The sequence below is a fragment of the Nerophis lumbriciformis genome, linkage group LG33, assembly GCF_033978685.3.
Source record: "Nerophis lumbriciformis linkage group LG33, RoL_Nlum_v2.1, whole genome shotgun sequence".
NCBI classification, from domain to species: domain Eukaryota; kingdom Metazoa; phylum Chordata; class Actinopteri; order Syngnathiformes; family Syngnathidae; genus Nerophis; species Nerophis lumbriciformis.
In genome coordinates, this window is record NC_084580.2 from 23,077,808 (window position 1) to 23,095,105 (window position 17,298).

The window sequence follows — 17,298 nt, forward strand, 5'->3', positions numbered from 1 at the left end:
TTCAGTTGGCCAACATTTCTAAAAATCCCTTTTTTTTATTAGCCTTAAGTAATATTCTAATTTTGTGACACACGGAATTTTGGATTTTCATTTGTTGCCACTTCAAATCATCAAAATTAAATGAAATAAACATTTGAATGCATCAGTCTGTGTGCAATGAATAAATATAATGTACAAGTTACACCTTTTGAATGCAATTACTGAAATAAATCAAGTTTTTCAAAATATTCTAATTTACTGGCTTTTATCTGTATATATGTATTGCTTACCTGACTGAAGTGGGGAGCAGTTCCTGAGAGTAGACCATACACACCAAAATATTCCAGTCCAAGAAGAACTTCCCTGTCGTTAAAAGAGCCGTAATAGCAACAGCATTGTCTGGAATGGGAACAAGTGAAAGATATGTGAGTGTAATATGTCCAAGCTAAGGCATCATTTCTGTGAAAAATGATGGAGTCACCTTGAGAGAAAGCCACGGTCAGGAGACTGAACAAGCCACCTGCCAGGATGGTTCAAATCACATACTTTTTTCTTCCCAACAACTCCAAAAACCAGATGCACAGAAAGTGTGCGGGTATTTCTGTGATTCCAAACACAAATTGAACCAAGAAGATGCTCAAACCAAATGTTCTACATATAAAAATAGCCAAAGTATGTCGAAGACCGAGGTTAGAAAAAAGAAATAAATGAGAGGATGTAAAATGAAATAACTAAATGTTTTTACACACCAGAAAAAACACGCAATTATTAAGTAAATCAGCAGCTTTCTTGTGGTTAAAAGCATTTTCATGGCTCCACTTTCGACTTCTTTCCCCTCATGTTCCCCGAGCTGCGTAGTTCAAGAGAAGAACAGACCATTAAAGACTAGAATAAATCATTTTGTGGATTTTGTCTCAAAGCATACCATGGAGTCCAAATTACTCTCTGGGACTTCCTTTTTATTTATTGAGGCCATGGGGATTTGTTTTTTGTATCCTCAAATGTAAGTTTGTAAAAGAATTCAGCCTTTTCGCTCACATTTTTTTTAATTGCATTAAAGTCTGAGTACATACATATAAAACAATCACAACACAATCATCATATTACAAAAGAGAGTAATAAAGATATCTAATAAAAAATGATTATAGAGACCCAACAAATGACTCAAAGTCAAATTTAAAAATTGTATAAAGGACAACTGTTCAAAACACTATTATGAATAAGTCTAAAAGTGTATGATGAATATATATACACATAAAATATATATTGTATGTAAAATATGTCTTGTACTGTTTACTCTCACCTTTTCAGTCAAATAGTTCTGTTCATTTTTTAATAAAAGTACACAATGTTGCATATTAATGCATGTACTTGACTGAAAAAAGCACTAATATAAAATATCTAATCTATAAATGTAGAAGCATATTAAAAAGATTGTTACACAAACAACAATGTCACACATGTTATATGTGCTGATGTTGTTAGAAAGTCCAAATTAAAGTCTTGACAGTTTATTTCAAATCCTGCAGTTTCAATTGCTGCTGCTGTTCTCACCAGCACACTTGTGTTTCTTACTCTGGTACTTAGAAGACAATCTTTCACCACACACACTGCAACTCAACATTTTCCTGTGAGTCTTCTCATGTGTGCTTTCAAATATTGACTTTGTACAAAACCTTTACTACAGATTGAACAGGACTGTGATTTTTCACCGATGTGTGTTCCCTTATGTCTTTACGAACACTGATTTTGTGTAAAACCTTTACCACACATTCAACAGGAAGAAGGTTGTTCACCAGTGTGCGTTCTCATGTGTCTTTTCAAATTGCGACTTTCTACAAAACCTTTACTACAGATTGAACAGATAAAAGGTTTTTCACCAGTGTGTCTTCTCATGTGTACTTTCAAATAGTTACTCAGAGCAAAACCTTTACCACAGATTGAACAGATAAAAGGTTTTTCACCAGTGTGTCTTCTCATGTGCACTTTCAAATAGTTACTGAGAACAAAACCTTTGCTACAGATTGAACAGATAAAAGATTTTTCTCCAATGTGTATTGTTCGGTGTTTTTTCAAACATGAACTGTGTGCAAAACCTTTACCACAGATTGAACAAGAAAAAGGTTTTTCACCAGTGTGTATTTTCATGTGTGCTTTTAAATGGTGACTTTGTACAAAACCTTTACCACAGCTTGAACAAATAAAAGGTTTTTCACCAGTGTGTGTTGTCATGTGTACTTTCAAACTGTGACTTTGTACAAAACCTTTACCACAGATTGAACAGGAAAAGGGGTTTTCACCAGTGTGTGTTCTCATGTGTACTTTCAATTTGCGACTTTCGACAAAACCTTTACTACAGATTGAACAGATAAAAGGTTTTTCACCAGTGTGTGTTCTCATGTGCACTTTCAAATTGCGACTTTCTACAAAACCTTTACAACAGATTGAACAGGAAAAAGGTTTTTCACCAGTGTGTGTTCTCATGTGCACTTTCAAATTGTGACTTAGAACAAAACCTTTACCACAGATTGAACAAGAAAAAGGTTTTTCACTAGAGTGTGTTTTCATGTGTACTTTCAATTTGCAACTTTCTACAAAACCTTTACTGCAGATTGAACAGATAAAAGGTTTTTCACCAGTGTGTGATTTCATGTGTACTTTCAAATTGCGACTTTCTACAAAACGTTTACCACAGATTGAACAGATAAAAAGCTTTTCACCAGTGTGTGTTCTCATGTGCACTTTCAAATATTTACTTAGAGCAAAACCTTTACTACAGATTGAACAGATAAAAGGTTTTTCTCCAGTGTGTGTTGTTTTGTGTGTTTTAAGATGACAATGGTATTTAAAGGTTTTGTCACAGTGAGAACATTTGAAGTGAGTGTTGTCAGTGTGACATGTCTTATCATCTTTAGAGTCTTCATCATCAGTGTCAGGAGAGTGTGACGTTGTGTCCTCACTATCTGATAGTGGAGCTAAGAGCTTGTCTGCTTGTGATCCTCCACAGTGGTCTCCATCAGTTTCTGTTGTCATGTGTTGTGTTGAGCTGCTGCTCTTCTCCTCACTTTCACCTTTGACCTCATCATCTTCACTCTTCACAGGGACACCAGTCACTGGGAACTCCTCCAACCATTTAGGCTGACTGATGCCGTGTTCCTCCTCTTCCTTTTTAATGTGGCGGGTCAGTGAGTCTTCCTCTTCCTTTTTACAGGGCAGGGTCTGTGTCAAAGAAGAAAAGGAGACACCAGAGGGTCTGTGGCGCCTGGTCTTCCTCTTTGATGGATCCTCCTTCACCATCCTGAAGCTACACTCCTGTTTTTCAGGCAGAAGTTGTTCTTCACAGACGTCTGCAGGACACAAAATGACAAACATGCTTGAGAAATGTCCAGATTTGCTCAGTCACATGAGGCATTCAGTACATTTACATGTACTTTAAAATCAAGGTATTATATGAATTGGCATGAAAACAAACACACTGCTCTTTACAACATTATTCACAGGAAAAGAAGACCACTTTTGGCAAGGGGTGGCCAATATGGCCTAAAATCTAAATTGCGATAAATTCCATTCTGCCTGAGTGCAGCTGGGATAGGCTCCAGCGCACCCTGTGATTTTAATGTCAGTTACTGATGTATAAACTTGGAGAAATGATGAGGTTGTTAACAGTGTAAATCTGTATTCTGTATTGTTGTCTCTGCTATGACGCTATCTTGTGGTCGAGTTCGCTCACTGCGAGTGATGTGGGTTGAAAGTGTATTTCCTTTTGTTTCGTGCCTTGAACTTGAAGTATGGTTTCTTCATTTATCTCGCCAAGCAACGTTTGGTTAAAATAGTTAAAAACAAATAAAGTGCACTTTTGTGCATGATGTCACACAAGATATTTCAGTAGCTGTCAAATAAAAATGAGCTGCATCTCAAATAGTACAAGTCCTACAGTGTTGATGTGGAAATAGTTGTCTTGGCATTTTGTGGGTGTAGCACCGAACGGAGATGTTGACATGCGGAGTTTGAAGCACTCTTCATTCTCTAGCGGGTGACTTTTCAAATGATGCTACAAATTCGGGGGCGGCATGGCGTAGTGGGTAGAGCCAGAAACCTGAGGGTTGCAGGTTCGCTCCCTGCCTCTTACCATCCAAAAATCGCTGCCGTTGTGTCCTTGGGCGGGACACTTCACCCTTTGCCCCCGGTGCCACTCACACCGGTGAATTGAATGATGAATGATAGGTGGTGGTCGGAGGGGCCGTTGGCGCAAATTGCAGCCACGCTTCCGTCAGTTTACCCCAGGGCAGCTGTGGCTATGAAAGTAGCTTACCACCACCAGGTGTGAATGATTGATGGGTTCGACATGTAAAGCGACTTTGGGTACTTAGAAAAGCGCTATATAAATCCCAGTTATTATTATTATTATTAAATTAGCAGTGCTGCTACTTTTTGTAGCAACGCTTTTGCCGCTTAAATGTTCCACATATTCCCGCTTGAAGCCAAACCACCGCCAGACGATGGACCCCGTGCTGTTTTTCTTGGGAATTAATTCTTCCTTCATTTGTTACCAGATTCGCATTTTCTCTCTCTCGTATTACCACTCGCACCACTCTGTTAGTATCACAGCTTACGTTACCATGCCGCTACCTGTCTGCTCCGTGGGAGCGTGTGACGTTGCACGCGTGACGTATGTAAGAAGGTGCGCTTGTTTTACGTCTCTGTGAGAAGGAGAGACAGGAAAGAGTGGGACACGCCTGCAGTGCCATGCCTGCAGCTAAAAGCAACTGCGTGAGAACGTATACTGCAATATCACAATTTAGTCATTTTCTATATCGCACAGAGACAAATCCGCGATATATCGAGTATATTCCATATATCGCCCAGCCCTATACCAAACATAAAAAGTGGATTAGGTAGTGCCTTTAAAGGCCTACTGAAACCCACTACTACCGACCACGCAGTCTGATAGTTTATATATCAATTCACTAACTGACAAAGAAACAGATAACAGATTTGGTGTCCAGTTCAAAGTGTGACATGATTTATTTAAAAATTTGAGAGTTGACTTGTGTATTTTACATGAGTTATTATTTGTACAAACATGGTGAAAATGTAATTCATGATTTGTTAAAAAATGTTAGTGGCTAGCTAGTTAAAATGGGATATTGTGATTTCACAAGACTGTCTTAGAAGTGATCATTTGAAAATGTTCAATTTGAAAAATGTGCACTTAGAGAAAATATAAAAATAAAGTGTTGCATATTGATATTTATCTGTTTCTATATATATTTATTGTGAGAAAGCATTAAGATGATCAGTGTTTCCACAAAGATAAATATCATTAATTATTAATAATAACATAGAGTTAAAGGTAAATTGAGCAAATTGGCTATTTCTGGCAATTTATTTAAGTCTGTATCAAACTGGTAGCCCTTCGCATTAATCAGTACCCAAGAAGTAGCTCTTGGTTTCAAAAAGGTTGGTGACCCCTGCTCTATAGTATAGGCACCGATCTACATTTCTGCCAGTGGGTGCTCGGACGGGCGGTAAATCTGACGCTACTTTTCTGAGCATGCGCGGTTTTTGCTTGGTGGTGACGCACAACTGGTTTCACATTTCAAAAGCAGTATTAAAGGCACTACCTAATCCACTTTTTATTTTTGATATAATGGAAAACTGTTCTTATTGTTTTATTTTTGATATTAAGAATATAGTTTTATTTTAACTCTCTCATATTCATTTTTAACTAATTATATATATATAGACATATATATATATATATATATATATATATATATATATATATATATATATATATATATATATATATATATATATATATGTGTGTGTTTTCATCTCAAACATGTTATGATGGCAAACTGAACACTGATTACTATTTTGCATGCAAAGAACTCAATAAACTGCATTGCATTTTTCAAATGTAAAACTGTTGTCATTATTAAGCGGTTTGACTTTTTATATTGTTTATGTATTGTTGGCAGGTTGAAAACAGCTCAGCAGATTTGCGTGGAGAAACCACCAATCAAACGGCACCGTATAATAATCATCAAAAACGCACGAGAGACAAAAACGTTAATGCTGTCACAGCACATAGGGCTGTGAGCGCACCCGTTTTTATTAGCACACACAAATTGGCACAATCAACCACGGACGCATTTCAGCTGTGCATGTCAGCCTTCAATAATGAAAACAGGCGTTTAGGAAATAAAAGACAATCAGGCCAAAGGCAATAAATGAGGGCACATCTTAACATGTATAATTAAACCTTAATTAAGCAAAAATATTGCTCCGACCCGGCTGCACCAAATAATAATATAAATCCATTTAATGAAGTCAAAATACAAATTAGTCAACAAGAGAAGTATCCCACACTTCTCTTTTGTAAAGTAAATTTGTACATCTCCAATGGGCATCTACATCAACTATATGATTTGCCTGAGAAGCTGGACAGGACAATTTTTGTTTTTATTTCTTTTATGCAAAAATATGATTTATTCAATTAAATGGTAAATGGGTTATACTTGTATAGCACTTTTCTACCTTCAAAGGTACTCAAAGCGCTTTGAAACTATTTCCACATTCACCCATTCACACACTGATGGCGCCAACCACGACCCATCAGAAGCAGGGGTGAAGTGTCTTGCTCAAGGACACAACGGACGTGACAAGGTTGGTAGAAGGTGGGGATTGAACCAGGAACCCTCAGGTTACTGGCACGGCCACTCTCCCAACCGCGCACGCCGTACCACAATTACTCGATTAATCGATCGGGAGTTTCGTTAGAATACTCGATTACTAAAATATTTGATAGCTGCAACTCTAGAATACAGACTTCATAAGAGCCAAGAAACATGATAAAACATCACTTACTGTACAAGCTCTGCTGTCACTATGACGCAGACTGATAGAATGTTGTTTTATTCCCGTTTGGATAAAGAATGATTCATAATCAACACACGGAACAGGGGGGTAAAGCCAAGCGTCTTTTCGAGTCGTTTGCCATTGCCGGGTCTAAATTCACTGTCAAACAGTACTAACTTGTCAGAGTATGTCCTCATCCTTCTATTATCCAGGTGAAAGGCACGATTTGTGATCTGGAATAATCTTTCACCAGGAGCTCACCAGCCGGTGATGTCAACATAGACACACAAGCTATAAATAGTTTGTCTGAGTTAGCACTTATAATAACAATATCACTAATACTTGCTTGGTATTCAAGCCACAAAATGCAAATGGAGTATTGTTGGCGCTTTTTGGATGGTTATAGAGGACCTCCCATTGGCTCCATTGCAAGTGGACTTTTATTTACATTTATGAGTTAGAATGTGATTTTAAAAGATATATATATATCCATCGTCATGTCTTTTATAATGATTGTGAACGATAGAAAAAATTCCTCAAAATAGTGCAGTTCCCCTCTAAATTCCAGTGATTAGATTTAAGACTTTAAGTCTATGAGCATGAAGTGATGAAGCCTACTTGGATGAGAGGACAAACGTCTTCTAAGACAAAGTGAACAGTCCAGTTGTGATGGATTGAATGCCCTGAGAATAAAATGATATGTGCTTACTTGGACTGTGATGAAGCTGTGAGGACTCAGGTGGTTTGTCTTCATGCTCTTCAGTCTTCACAGAGACAACAGTCAGTGGAAACTTGCTGAGATTATCCTCCTCCTGCCCTAGAAGACACTCTCCCTCCTGAGTGATCCACACTTCTTCCTTTTCCTCTTTAATGTGGGGATACTGTGGATCCTCCTCTTCCTCTTTAATGTGGGGTGGCTGTGGATCCTCATCTTCCTCTTTAATGTGAGGGGGCTGCTGGACGTCTGTTGGGTAAATAAGTAAATAAGATAAAGAGAGAAAAGAAATAGTTTTGGACTGACACCGTTAACACAATGACATTATTTGTGTTTTTTCCTTTGATGTGTTAAAAGTGTGTAGCAAAACAACCAATAAATACGCAGGAAATACCTCCTCTTGTCCCAGTCACTAAAATTAATTCAAAAGTGGTACAGTGAGTACAAAAACAGACTTGGAAATTTGATGGAGGGCAATTTGAAAAGTTTTTATAAGTACGAGGCAGCATTGATTGAGGCATTCTTAACTTTACACTCACTGATGTAAAATGTGTGAATATTTTATTGTGTATAGAGTCTATGAGTCCTAAACTTTATCTCTAAACTTAACCATGATCTTGTAATGACATAGTCATTACCATAACTTCAATATCATGGAAATAAAACAACTCCAAAATGACTTTAAAAAACATTCATGGTATGTTTTTGTCATCATGCAAAATACTTTTATGTGGTCATTTTGTTGGCTGGGCCAAAAGGAACTTTTACCAAAACATGTTTTACTATGTGGTGTTTTATGGAGTATCTCCATCAACAATTCCTCTTTAGGAATTGGAGACCATCTACGACACGCTGAAGGAAAGTCGGTCACCTTTATGTTCTTTTAATAAATCAAGTGTTGACTACTTTGGTTACTGAAAATAAATGTTTTCTTTCACTTTTTGATGCATGTAGGTCAGAATCAGGAAGTGAAATTATTAGATTTGATTACAGTATAAAATGTATTTGGTGAGTGTGTGAGTTTTGTGTAAACATGTTGATACAGGTTTACATCTTCTTGGGGCTGGAACACAGATATGTCCTGAAAGGATGCACCCATTTTCAAAACCTTCACTAAGCTGTGCCACCAACATTGCCTCACTTAGCTCATTAAGCAAACTACCAGGGTGAGTGAGTCCTTTTAAACCATCATAGACCTCGTTGTTACTTCTGACCAGTCTAAGATCACCACAAGTGGAACTACTGTATGCGGCTTAAGTGATCATTCCATTATATTCTATACCCGTAAAGAACATAGAAGCGAGGCTGACGGCCACAAAACAAGCGAAGCTAGAATCTTCAAGACCTAGACTAGCAAGGCGTTCAATGACAAACTGGTACCTTAAAACTCGCCCCGGTACTTGCAAGTACACAGGTCTTTGGGTCAATTCCTAACCTCAGAAAAGTAGATAACTTCATCGTCAAAGTGGGTGACAATATTATAACAAACAAAAATGAGATTACCTATCTTGGCTGCATCGTAGCCAAGATAGGTACGGTCGGCCGCCGCCTCTTTCCTGAAGCTTCTTTTTTGGAACTACCTCAGGTTGAAAAATGGTCCCAAGAAGAATGTTGGGACCATTCCAACTCTCCAGTGAAAAAATTACTACTAAGGTAGTCAAAGAATCAACCGACGAATACCAATATTTTGGTACCGGTACCTGTCCAAAAATGTATTTCGATACTTTTCTAAATAAAAGGCACAATCTTAGGGTACATTAAACATATGTTTCTTATTGCAAGTTTGTCCTTAAATAGTGAACAGACTCGAAAACTTGTCTTTTAGTAGTAAGTAAACAAACAAAGGCTCCTAATTTAGTCTGCTGACATCTGCAGTATCATATTGTGTCATTTATATTCTATTATTTTGTCAAAATTATTAAGGAAAAGTGGTAGAAAATTGATTATTCGTCTACTTGTTCATTTAATGTTAATATCTACTTATTTTCTGTTTTAACATGTTCTATCTACACTTCTGTTAAAATGTAATAATCACTTATTCTTCTGTTGTTTGGATACTTTACATTAGTTTTGGAAGATACCACAAATTTGGGTATCAATCTGATACCAAGTAGTTACAGGATCATACATTGGTAGTACATATTTAAAGTCCTCATGTGTCCGGGGACATATTTCCTGAGTTTATAAACATAACATAAATTATAAAAAAAAACGAAAGAAGATGTTGTGATGCCAAAAAATATTGATGTAATCATAGAAGTAGTACTTTTTAGAGGCGGTATAGTACCGGTTATGATTAATTAGAATTGTGGTACTATACTAATACCGGTATACCGTACAACCCAATGTACAATGAATTGATTAACGTGGACTCCGACTTAAACAAGTTGAAAAACGTATTTGGGTGTTACCATTTAGTGGTCAATTAGTATATACTGTACTGTGCAATCTACTAATAAAAGTTTCAATCAATCAAACAAACCCAAGTTCTTACATAGTAGGATCACCCCGCCGGTGGGTGAAAATACACTTAAGACTCTAACACAAGCGCTCATTTAACCCCACTTTGACTACAGAGTTCATGTTTGGTACCGTGACGCCTTAAAAGCCCTGAAAAACTAACTCCAGACAGCCTAAAACAAAATGATTGGGCTTCTATTCAACCGTCCATCTCGAGCTCACCTTTCCGCCAACCATTTCCTTAACGTGGGGAGGCTCTTGGTATCTGACAGAGTACATCTTCTTGCAGTTGGTCTGGTGTACAAGATACACCATACCACTAAAATACTCATGTACCTGTCTAGATACTTCTAAATATATTCACCATTATAACACCAGAGGTAGTTGTACAAATCACATTCAACCCAGATTTCACTCTAAAAATGTTTTCTAATTTGTTTGCCTGCTATACCACCAACATATGGAAGTCCCTATCAATAGCCATAAAGGAGTGGAAATTCCTTACTTCCTTCAAAGTCGCTTTGAAAATAAATTTTAGCTTGCAGCTACTTGTAACTGGGAATTAAGGCTGCAGCTAACGATTATTTTTCTATCGATTAATCTATAGATTATTTTTTCGATTAATCGGTTAATCTATAGATTATTTTTTTCGATTAATCTATAGATTATTTTTCCTTTTACCGATTATTTTTTTTATTTAAAATGAAGATGAAAAAATAAATGTAGGCCAGTTTTTTCAAAAGGCATGGCTTTTATTTACAAAAAAAAAAGTATGGCCACTCAGTCAACATTGACAACAACATGACAAAATATTCTGTAACAATGTAAACATTTAACAAAATTAAAAGTAGCTTATTTGCTTTTAATGTGCAAATATAAAAGTAAACATCCAGTGCAAATCTTAATATTCTGCAATAGTATAAGCATTTCAAAAGTAAAAGTATTGCTTATTTTGCTTTAAAATGTGCAAAAATAAAGATAAACATCCAATTCAAAAAAGTGCAAAACGGAAATATTCTGTAACAACAGTGTAAACATTTCACTAAAAGTAAAAGTATTGCTTATTTGCTAAAATGTGCAAAAATAAAGATAAACATCCAATACAAAAAAGTGCAAAACGAAATATTCTGTAACAACAGTGTAAACATTTCAACAAAAGTAAAACTTTTGCTTATTTTGCTTAATAACACAACAATGATAGTATGATTAAAGTGAAAGTTAATTGTTCGTTTGTACATAGTATACGTAATTGTTAATGTTGTAAAAGGTATATGCACAACTAATTAACGTTAGCGTGAAAGAGGAGCGCGTCTTTGTAAACACTGAACAGGCACGCCAAACGCGCCTCTCAGAGCGAAACGGTGCTTTAGTTTATGAATTTACAACGCAGATACAAATGACACATTCATGTTTTTGTGTAATGATGACAACGTATACTCACGCGGACGATTGACTAGTTGATGGTGATGGCAAGAACGCTGCCGTTGTGCTGCTATGATAGGCCATTTCCGCTCGACACAGTGTGCATACAACAACATTATTAGCAGAGGTGGGTAGAGTAGCCAGAAATTGTACTCAAGTAAGAGTACTGTTACTTTAGAGATTTATTACTCAAGTAAAAGTAAGGAGTAGTCACCCAAATATTTACTTGAGTAAAAGTAAAAAGTATGCTGTGAAAAAACTACTCAAGTACTGAGTAACATACACACACATATCATATATATATATATATATATACACACACACACACACACACACACACACACACACACACACACACACACATATATATATATATATATATATATATATATATATATATACATACATTGATATATACAGTATATAATTTATATTTATTTATTTTGCCGTTTTTGTTTACATGTTAAAGGTGTTTTAATAATTATACATGCATGTTTAACATATAGATTCCTTTCTTTCATGAAGACAAGAATATAAGTTGGTGTATTACCTGATTCTGATGACTTGCATTGATTGTAATCAGGAAGTAGTGCTGGTAACGTCCACGTTTTCAAATGGAGGAGAAAAAAAGTTCCTCCTTTCTGTCTAATACCACATGAAAGTGGTTGTTATTTGGCATCTTATTTGTCCACCTTCCATATTCGTTTTTATACCCTTTACAAGAAATACATTGGCGGCAAACTCCGTAGCTTGCTAGCTTGTTTGCGCTGGCTTTCGGAGACTCTTATTTTGAAAGCGCAGGCGCGATGGAGCGGGACTTTTATTGTGAAGACAGGAACTGTGCAGTCAGTCTTTACGGTTGAAATAAAAAAGGGTCTTTTTTCCTTCACACTTTTGATTGATTGATTGGAACTTTTATTAGTAGATTGCACAGTACAGTGCATATTCCGTACAATTGACCACTAAATGGTAACACCCGAAGTTAGCTCGGAGCCAGTCAGGTCATGTGACCCCTGGCTCTGTTTGATTGGTCCAACGTCACCAGTGACTGCATCTGATTGGTGGAACGAAGTGAAACGTCACCAGTAAGGCAAGCACTTTGAAGGTCTGTCTGACAGACCAAAACAAACAAAGCGTGCATTAACAGATCGATAAAAATTAGTAGCGAGTAGCGAGCTGAATGTAGATAAAAGTAGCGGAGTAAAAGTAGCGTTTCTTCTTAGGCCGTTTATTGAAATACTCCCACACTTTTGACGACTTTTGGCGTGCTTTTTTCCCCTCGCTCGCACCGCTCGCATCGTCTGCTTTGCGCTCCGCCATGACGGTAGTGTGACGTAAATATGCGACGCGTCGACGAACAAAAACGTCCTCGACGTATTTATGTAACCGATGACGTCGACTACGTCGACGCGTCGTTTCAGCCCTACTGGGAATAGACAAATACTTGAGCTTTTTTTAAATTGTATTTTCTCGCAGTATTTTTGTACTTTAAATGCTATGTTCTACATAGTACTGTGTTCTGTGTGAGTGAACAAATATTCCAAGTGAAACCATGTCAGGCTTTCTTGTAGCAGTGAATGTGTACCGTGATGAAAGTGTACCCTTTCCTATGCAAACTTCTCATAAGTCCTTCAATCAATCAATCACACATTGTTACAAACTGAGAGGAACATCAACCTCAAACTGTCTCGTTTTCATGAAGAATCTCAATGAAAGCATTGCATCATCCCCACAAGACAAAGCATCTTCCTATTGAAGAAAAGTGTTACTAATGAAATATAAAGTTAGTAAAGATGTGAGAGTAAGAAGTCAACAAACCTGTTCTGTGTAACACAACTTGATGTTTCTTGAAAACAGCGTCCAGTAGTTGATGTTGTCGCTCCTTCTCCTCTTTTGTTGGACAAAGTTCCTCCTCATACTTTGCTATCGTTCTTTCGCACATTTTCCCACAATCACAACACTTTACACTCACATTTGATCTCTACTTAGCGATGTGTTGATAACGTCCGCGTCTCTTTGTTAGCAGCTAACAAGCTAAGCTAACTAGCGAGCTAAGCTAACTAGCACAAGACTTGATAAAGTGCGCTCAGACTAATGTATCCGGATACAAACAATGACTAACAATGTTTCATCTACTACACGACATATATGCGTACATGTATGCACTAAATACAAATAGAGAAACAATAATGGCCAGTGGCCACGTTTAGGCCTTCTCTGTCAAACGCCATTTTGCTTTTGACTCCTTCGTCTTCTTTGGATTTCCAGCAGACTAGTAGAGCATCTTAGGCCTCCACAGCTTCTTAACGTCCTGTCCTATGGTCCATACTACATTCTACAGTACAGGAGGTCGCACTATCAACCTTTCAATTAGTGATGGGAGGAAATGTGCCGAGGCTTTCCAGGCTTGTGTCGAGTAATTCTTCTTCTTCTTCTTCTTCTTCTTTGGTTTAATGGCGGTTGACAAGCAACCTTGTGATGTGCATTACCGCCACCTACTGAAATGGAGTGTGGACAGAGATGGAACCCTACTCTATATTATCTTATTTAACCCAGTCTTTTTTAAATGTATATACAATGTTTTAAAACCTATGTGTTCTGAGTGCAATCCTAAAATATCTTCCACTACTAACCTAATCTTCTCTTTCACTAACTTATTTCCAAGTATTTCCCTTTCTCTATTGTATTTCCTTCCTCTTTGTGAAATTCATGACTTTAGTTTTTTCAACAAAGAATCATAAACCCCAACCTGTTCCCCATTCTTGAACTTTACTTACCACTTTTTGAATCTTCTTTTCTCTATGATGTGTATTTCTAGCTCTCTTCCACATCACTCCATCATCACAAACAGTGCCACCTCCACTAACCCTTCCACTTCACTAAACACTTCATTTATCATTATTGAAAACAGAACTGGACTTATTATACTGACTTTTGAGGGCAAGAAGGAGACTTTTGCAGGGCCATCTCAGAGCCTATTGTTGGTCAGCAGAACAGGGACTTGAATCCTGGGATTAAAGGCTTCACCTTTTCTCCTCCAAACATATTGCTGAGTATTGTGGCCAAACAGCTCAATTTTAGTTTCATCTGACCACACAGAACTTTCCTCCAGAAGGTCTTATCTTTGTCCATGTGATGTCAGATGAAACGAAAATTGAGCTGTTTGGCCACAATACCCAGCAACATGTTTGGAGGACAGAAAAGGTGAGGCATTTAATCCCAGGAACACCATGGCCACCGTGAAGCATGGTGGTGGTAGTATTATTCTATGGGCCAATTTTGCTGCCAATGGAACTGGTGCTTTAAATGGGACAATGAAAAAGTTGGATTACCTCTAAATTTTTCAGGACAACCTAAAATCATCAGCTCGGAGTTTGGGTCTTTGGCACAGTTGGGTGTTCCAACAAGACAATGACCCCAAACACACCTCAAAAGTGGTAATGGACTGGCTAAATCAGGCTATAATTAAGATTTTAGAATGGCCTTCCCAAAGTCCTGACTTAAACGTGTGGACAATGCTGAAGAAACAAGTCCATGTCAGAAAACCAACACATTTAGCTGAACTGCACCAATTTTGTCAAGAGGAGTGGTCAAAAATTCAAGCAGAAGCTTGTGGATGGCTACCAAAAGTGCCTTATTGCAAGTAAACTTGCCAAGGGACATGTAAGCAAAAATTAACACTGCTGTATGTATACTTTTTACCCAGCACATTTGCTCAGTAGACCCATAATAAATTCATAAAAGAAGCAAACTTCAGGAATGTTTTTTGTGACCAACAAGTATTTGCTCCAATCACTCTATCACAAAGAAATAAGAGTTGTAGAAATGATTGGAAACTCAAGACAGCCATGACATTTTGTTCTTTACAAGTGTATGTAAACTTTTGATCGAGACTGTAATATATATATATATATATATATATATATATATATATATATATATAAATATATATATATATATATATATATATATATATATATATATATATAAATATATATATATATATACAAGGGAGTGGAGTGTGACTAATTCAAAAGGGTGTGTATGTGTGTGACTATGTGTGGGGATTAACTGGAGTGTTACCTGGAAATGTTGAGCGAGGTGCGGTAGTCCAGGGGGCGCAAGACAAGCTCGGAGATCTGTGAGACAGGCAGGAAGTTGTGGGCAATAGCAAGGCGTCAAAGTCCGTGTCCAGGCGGGAGATCGAGATTCAAAGGGGCAGCCACAGAACCAGAGGGGCACACAGGGAGACGAGACACACAGCTCGTAATGCGGGAACGGAGGAAGGCTGCTGGATCGACAAGGAAACACGAGACAAATGAACACGACGGGAAAAGAACACAAAGAGAGAGCATTGAGCTTGAATGACGGCTTACTGTAACAGGAACATATCGCTACGTTCTGGCACAGGATAGCAGGTTGTGCTGGCTTAAGAAGGCAGGTCTTCTCATCCGCGACAGGTGCGTTGATTGCTGACGATTGATTGCAGCCGCTTGCTAGAGCTGGACTGGCGCACACCTGGAGCGCTCTTGGAGGTGCGCCCAGCGCAGCGCACACATGAATGCGCACTGGGGTGCGCTCGGGCCGTGACACAGAGAGCCATGAAAGCCAAATATTTTAAAATGTATTTCCGTGAGAGCCATATAATATTTCTTAACACTGAATACAACTAAGTGCGTGCATTTTTAAATAAGACCAACATTTTTAGAGTATAATAAGTCTCTTATTCTTTTTAATAACATTGTTATTCTGAAGCTAACCAATAATAAATAAAATAGTTCTTACCATGAATGCGACTTCTTGAACAGGTGCGGTAAAAAAACGGATGGATGGATTAAAATGCATGAGAATGTTTTATATTTTGAATGTTATTTTCAACACTGATTACCAGCGGAATTATTCGTTACTTATCATGTTAAGCAATGTCAGCTAAGATTTATCTGAGAGTCAGATGCAGTCATCAATAGAGCCACATCTGGCTTGAGAGCCATAGGTTCCCTACCCCTGTACTAGATCCTGCTGCTTCAGTCTGCCGGCGACAAATTGACAAACAGACTTGAATGTGTGTCTGTCATGTCTGTGTGATCATGTTTTGTTTTGGTCATGTTCGGTTTTGTTTTTGGACTTTTTGTGCACTTTTGTTTGTTTTGTCACCATAGCAACCATTAGTTTTCACCTGTCACGTCACGCACCTGTTTCACGTTTAATGTCAAGACTTGGTCCTTGGGTTTAGTTTTTCCAGAAGGCAACAGAAAGTTGGCTCGGGCGAGACGGGAATGTGAGTACATATTTTATTTTATAATTACTAAAACAAAAAGAAGTAAACAAAAGGCGCGCACTAGTGATGGGTCCGGCAACACCGATGCATCGGCGCATGCGTCGAGCTCATAGAGCAAAACCCTGTGTCGGTGCGCGTACCGCTTTTAGAAAGTCACGTGACCGATCATGAGCTGTTTTGGTCACGTGACCGATACGCGAACTGTGTCGCACTGACGCCTCCTCTGTGCCCTGTGAGCGGCTCTTTTCTACAGCCGGAGAAATAATAACTAAGAAGAGAAATCGTCTAAAATGTAATATGTCGGAAAAACTTTTTTTTTTATTTTTTTTATAAAAATGTGTAAAAAAATAAAATAGAATACAATTCCCGGTCCACAATCATCCACAACACGTTCTCTTAGATTCCCATGTTATGATACATGTTCACATTATTTATTGACTGTATCTAAAAAAGATACAAATATATTTTTATTTAAATGAAGATATGAAATAATCCTAAATGAAATACAATGACTTGGTTTATATTATTGTATATACTAGGGCAGGGGTCACCAACGCGGTGCCCGCGGTCACCAGGTAGC

The 17,298-nt window shown here is 37.7% G+C and overlaps 4 protein-coding genes across 5 annotated transcripts in view; 2 read left to right on the top strand and 2 right to left on the bottom strand.

Annotated features, from left to right (window-relative positions):
* The window catches only part of LOC133575717 (uncharacterized), a 215,002-nt gene extending 201,215 nt beyond the window's left edge, over positions 1-13,787 (bottom strand). For both annotated transcript variants that reach the window (XM_072912166.1, XM_072912165.1), the window contains exons 1-2: positions 13,259-13,787; positions 7,553-7,807 (exon numbers count right to left, since the gene is read on the bottom strand). In XM_072912166.1, the coding sequence (XP_072768267.1) occupies positions 7,553-7,807; positions 13,259-13,382 (379 nt within the window). In that variant the 5' untranslated portion in view covers positions 13,383-13,787. The remainder of the gene's footprint in view (positions 1-7,552; positions 7,808-13,258) is intronic.
* The window catches only part of LOC133575695 (uncharacterized), a 196,419-nt gene that overhangs the window by 123,168 nt on the left and 55,953 nt on the right, over positions 1-17,298 (top strand). The gene's annotated exons all lie outside the window — the stretch shown is intronic.
* The window catches only part of LOC133575751 (uncharacterized), a 381,675-nt gene that overhangs the window by 114,907 nt on the left and 249,470 nt on the right, over positions 1-17,298 (bottom strand). The window lies entirely within an intron of this gene.
* LOC133575759 (uncharacterized) overlaps positions 1-17,298 on the top strand; it is a 70,028-nt gene that overhangs the window by 19,825 nt on the left and 32,905 nt on the right. The window lies entirely within an intron of this gene.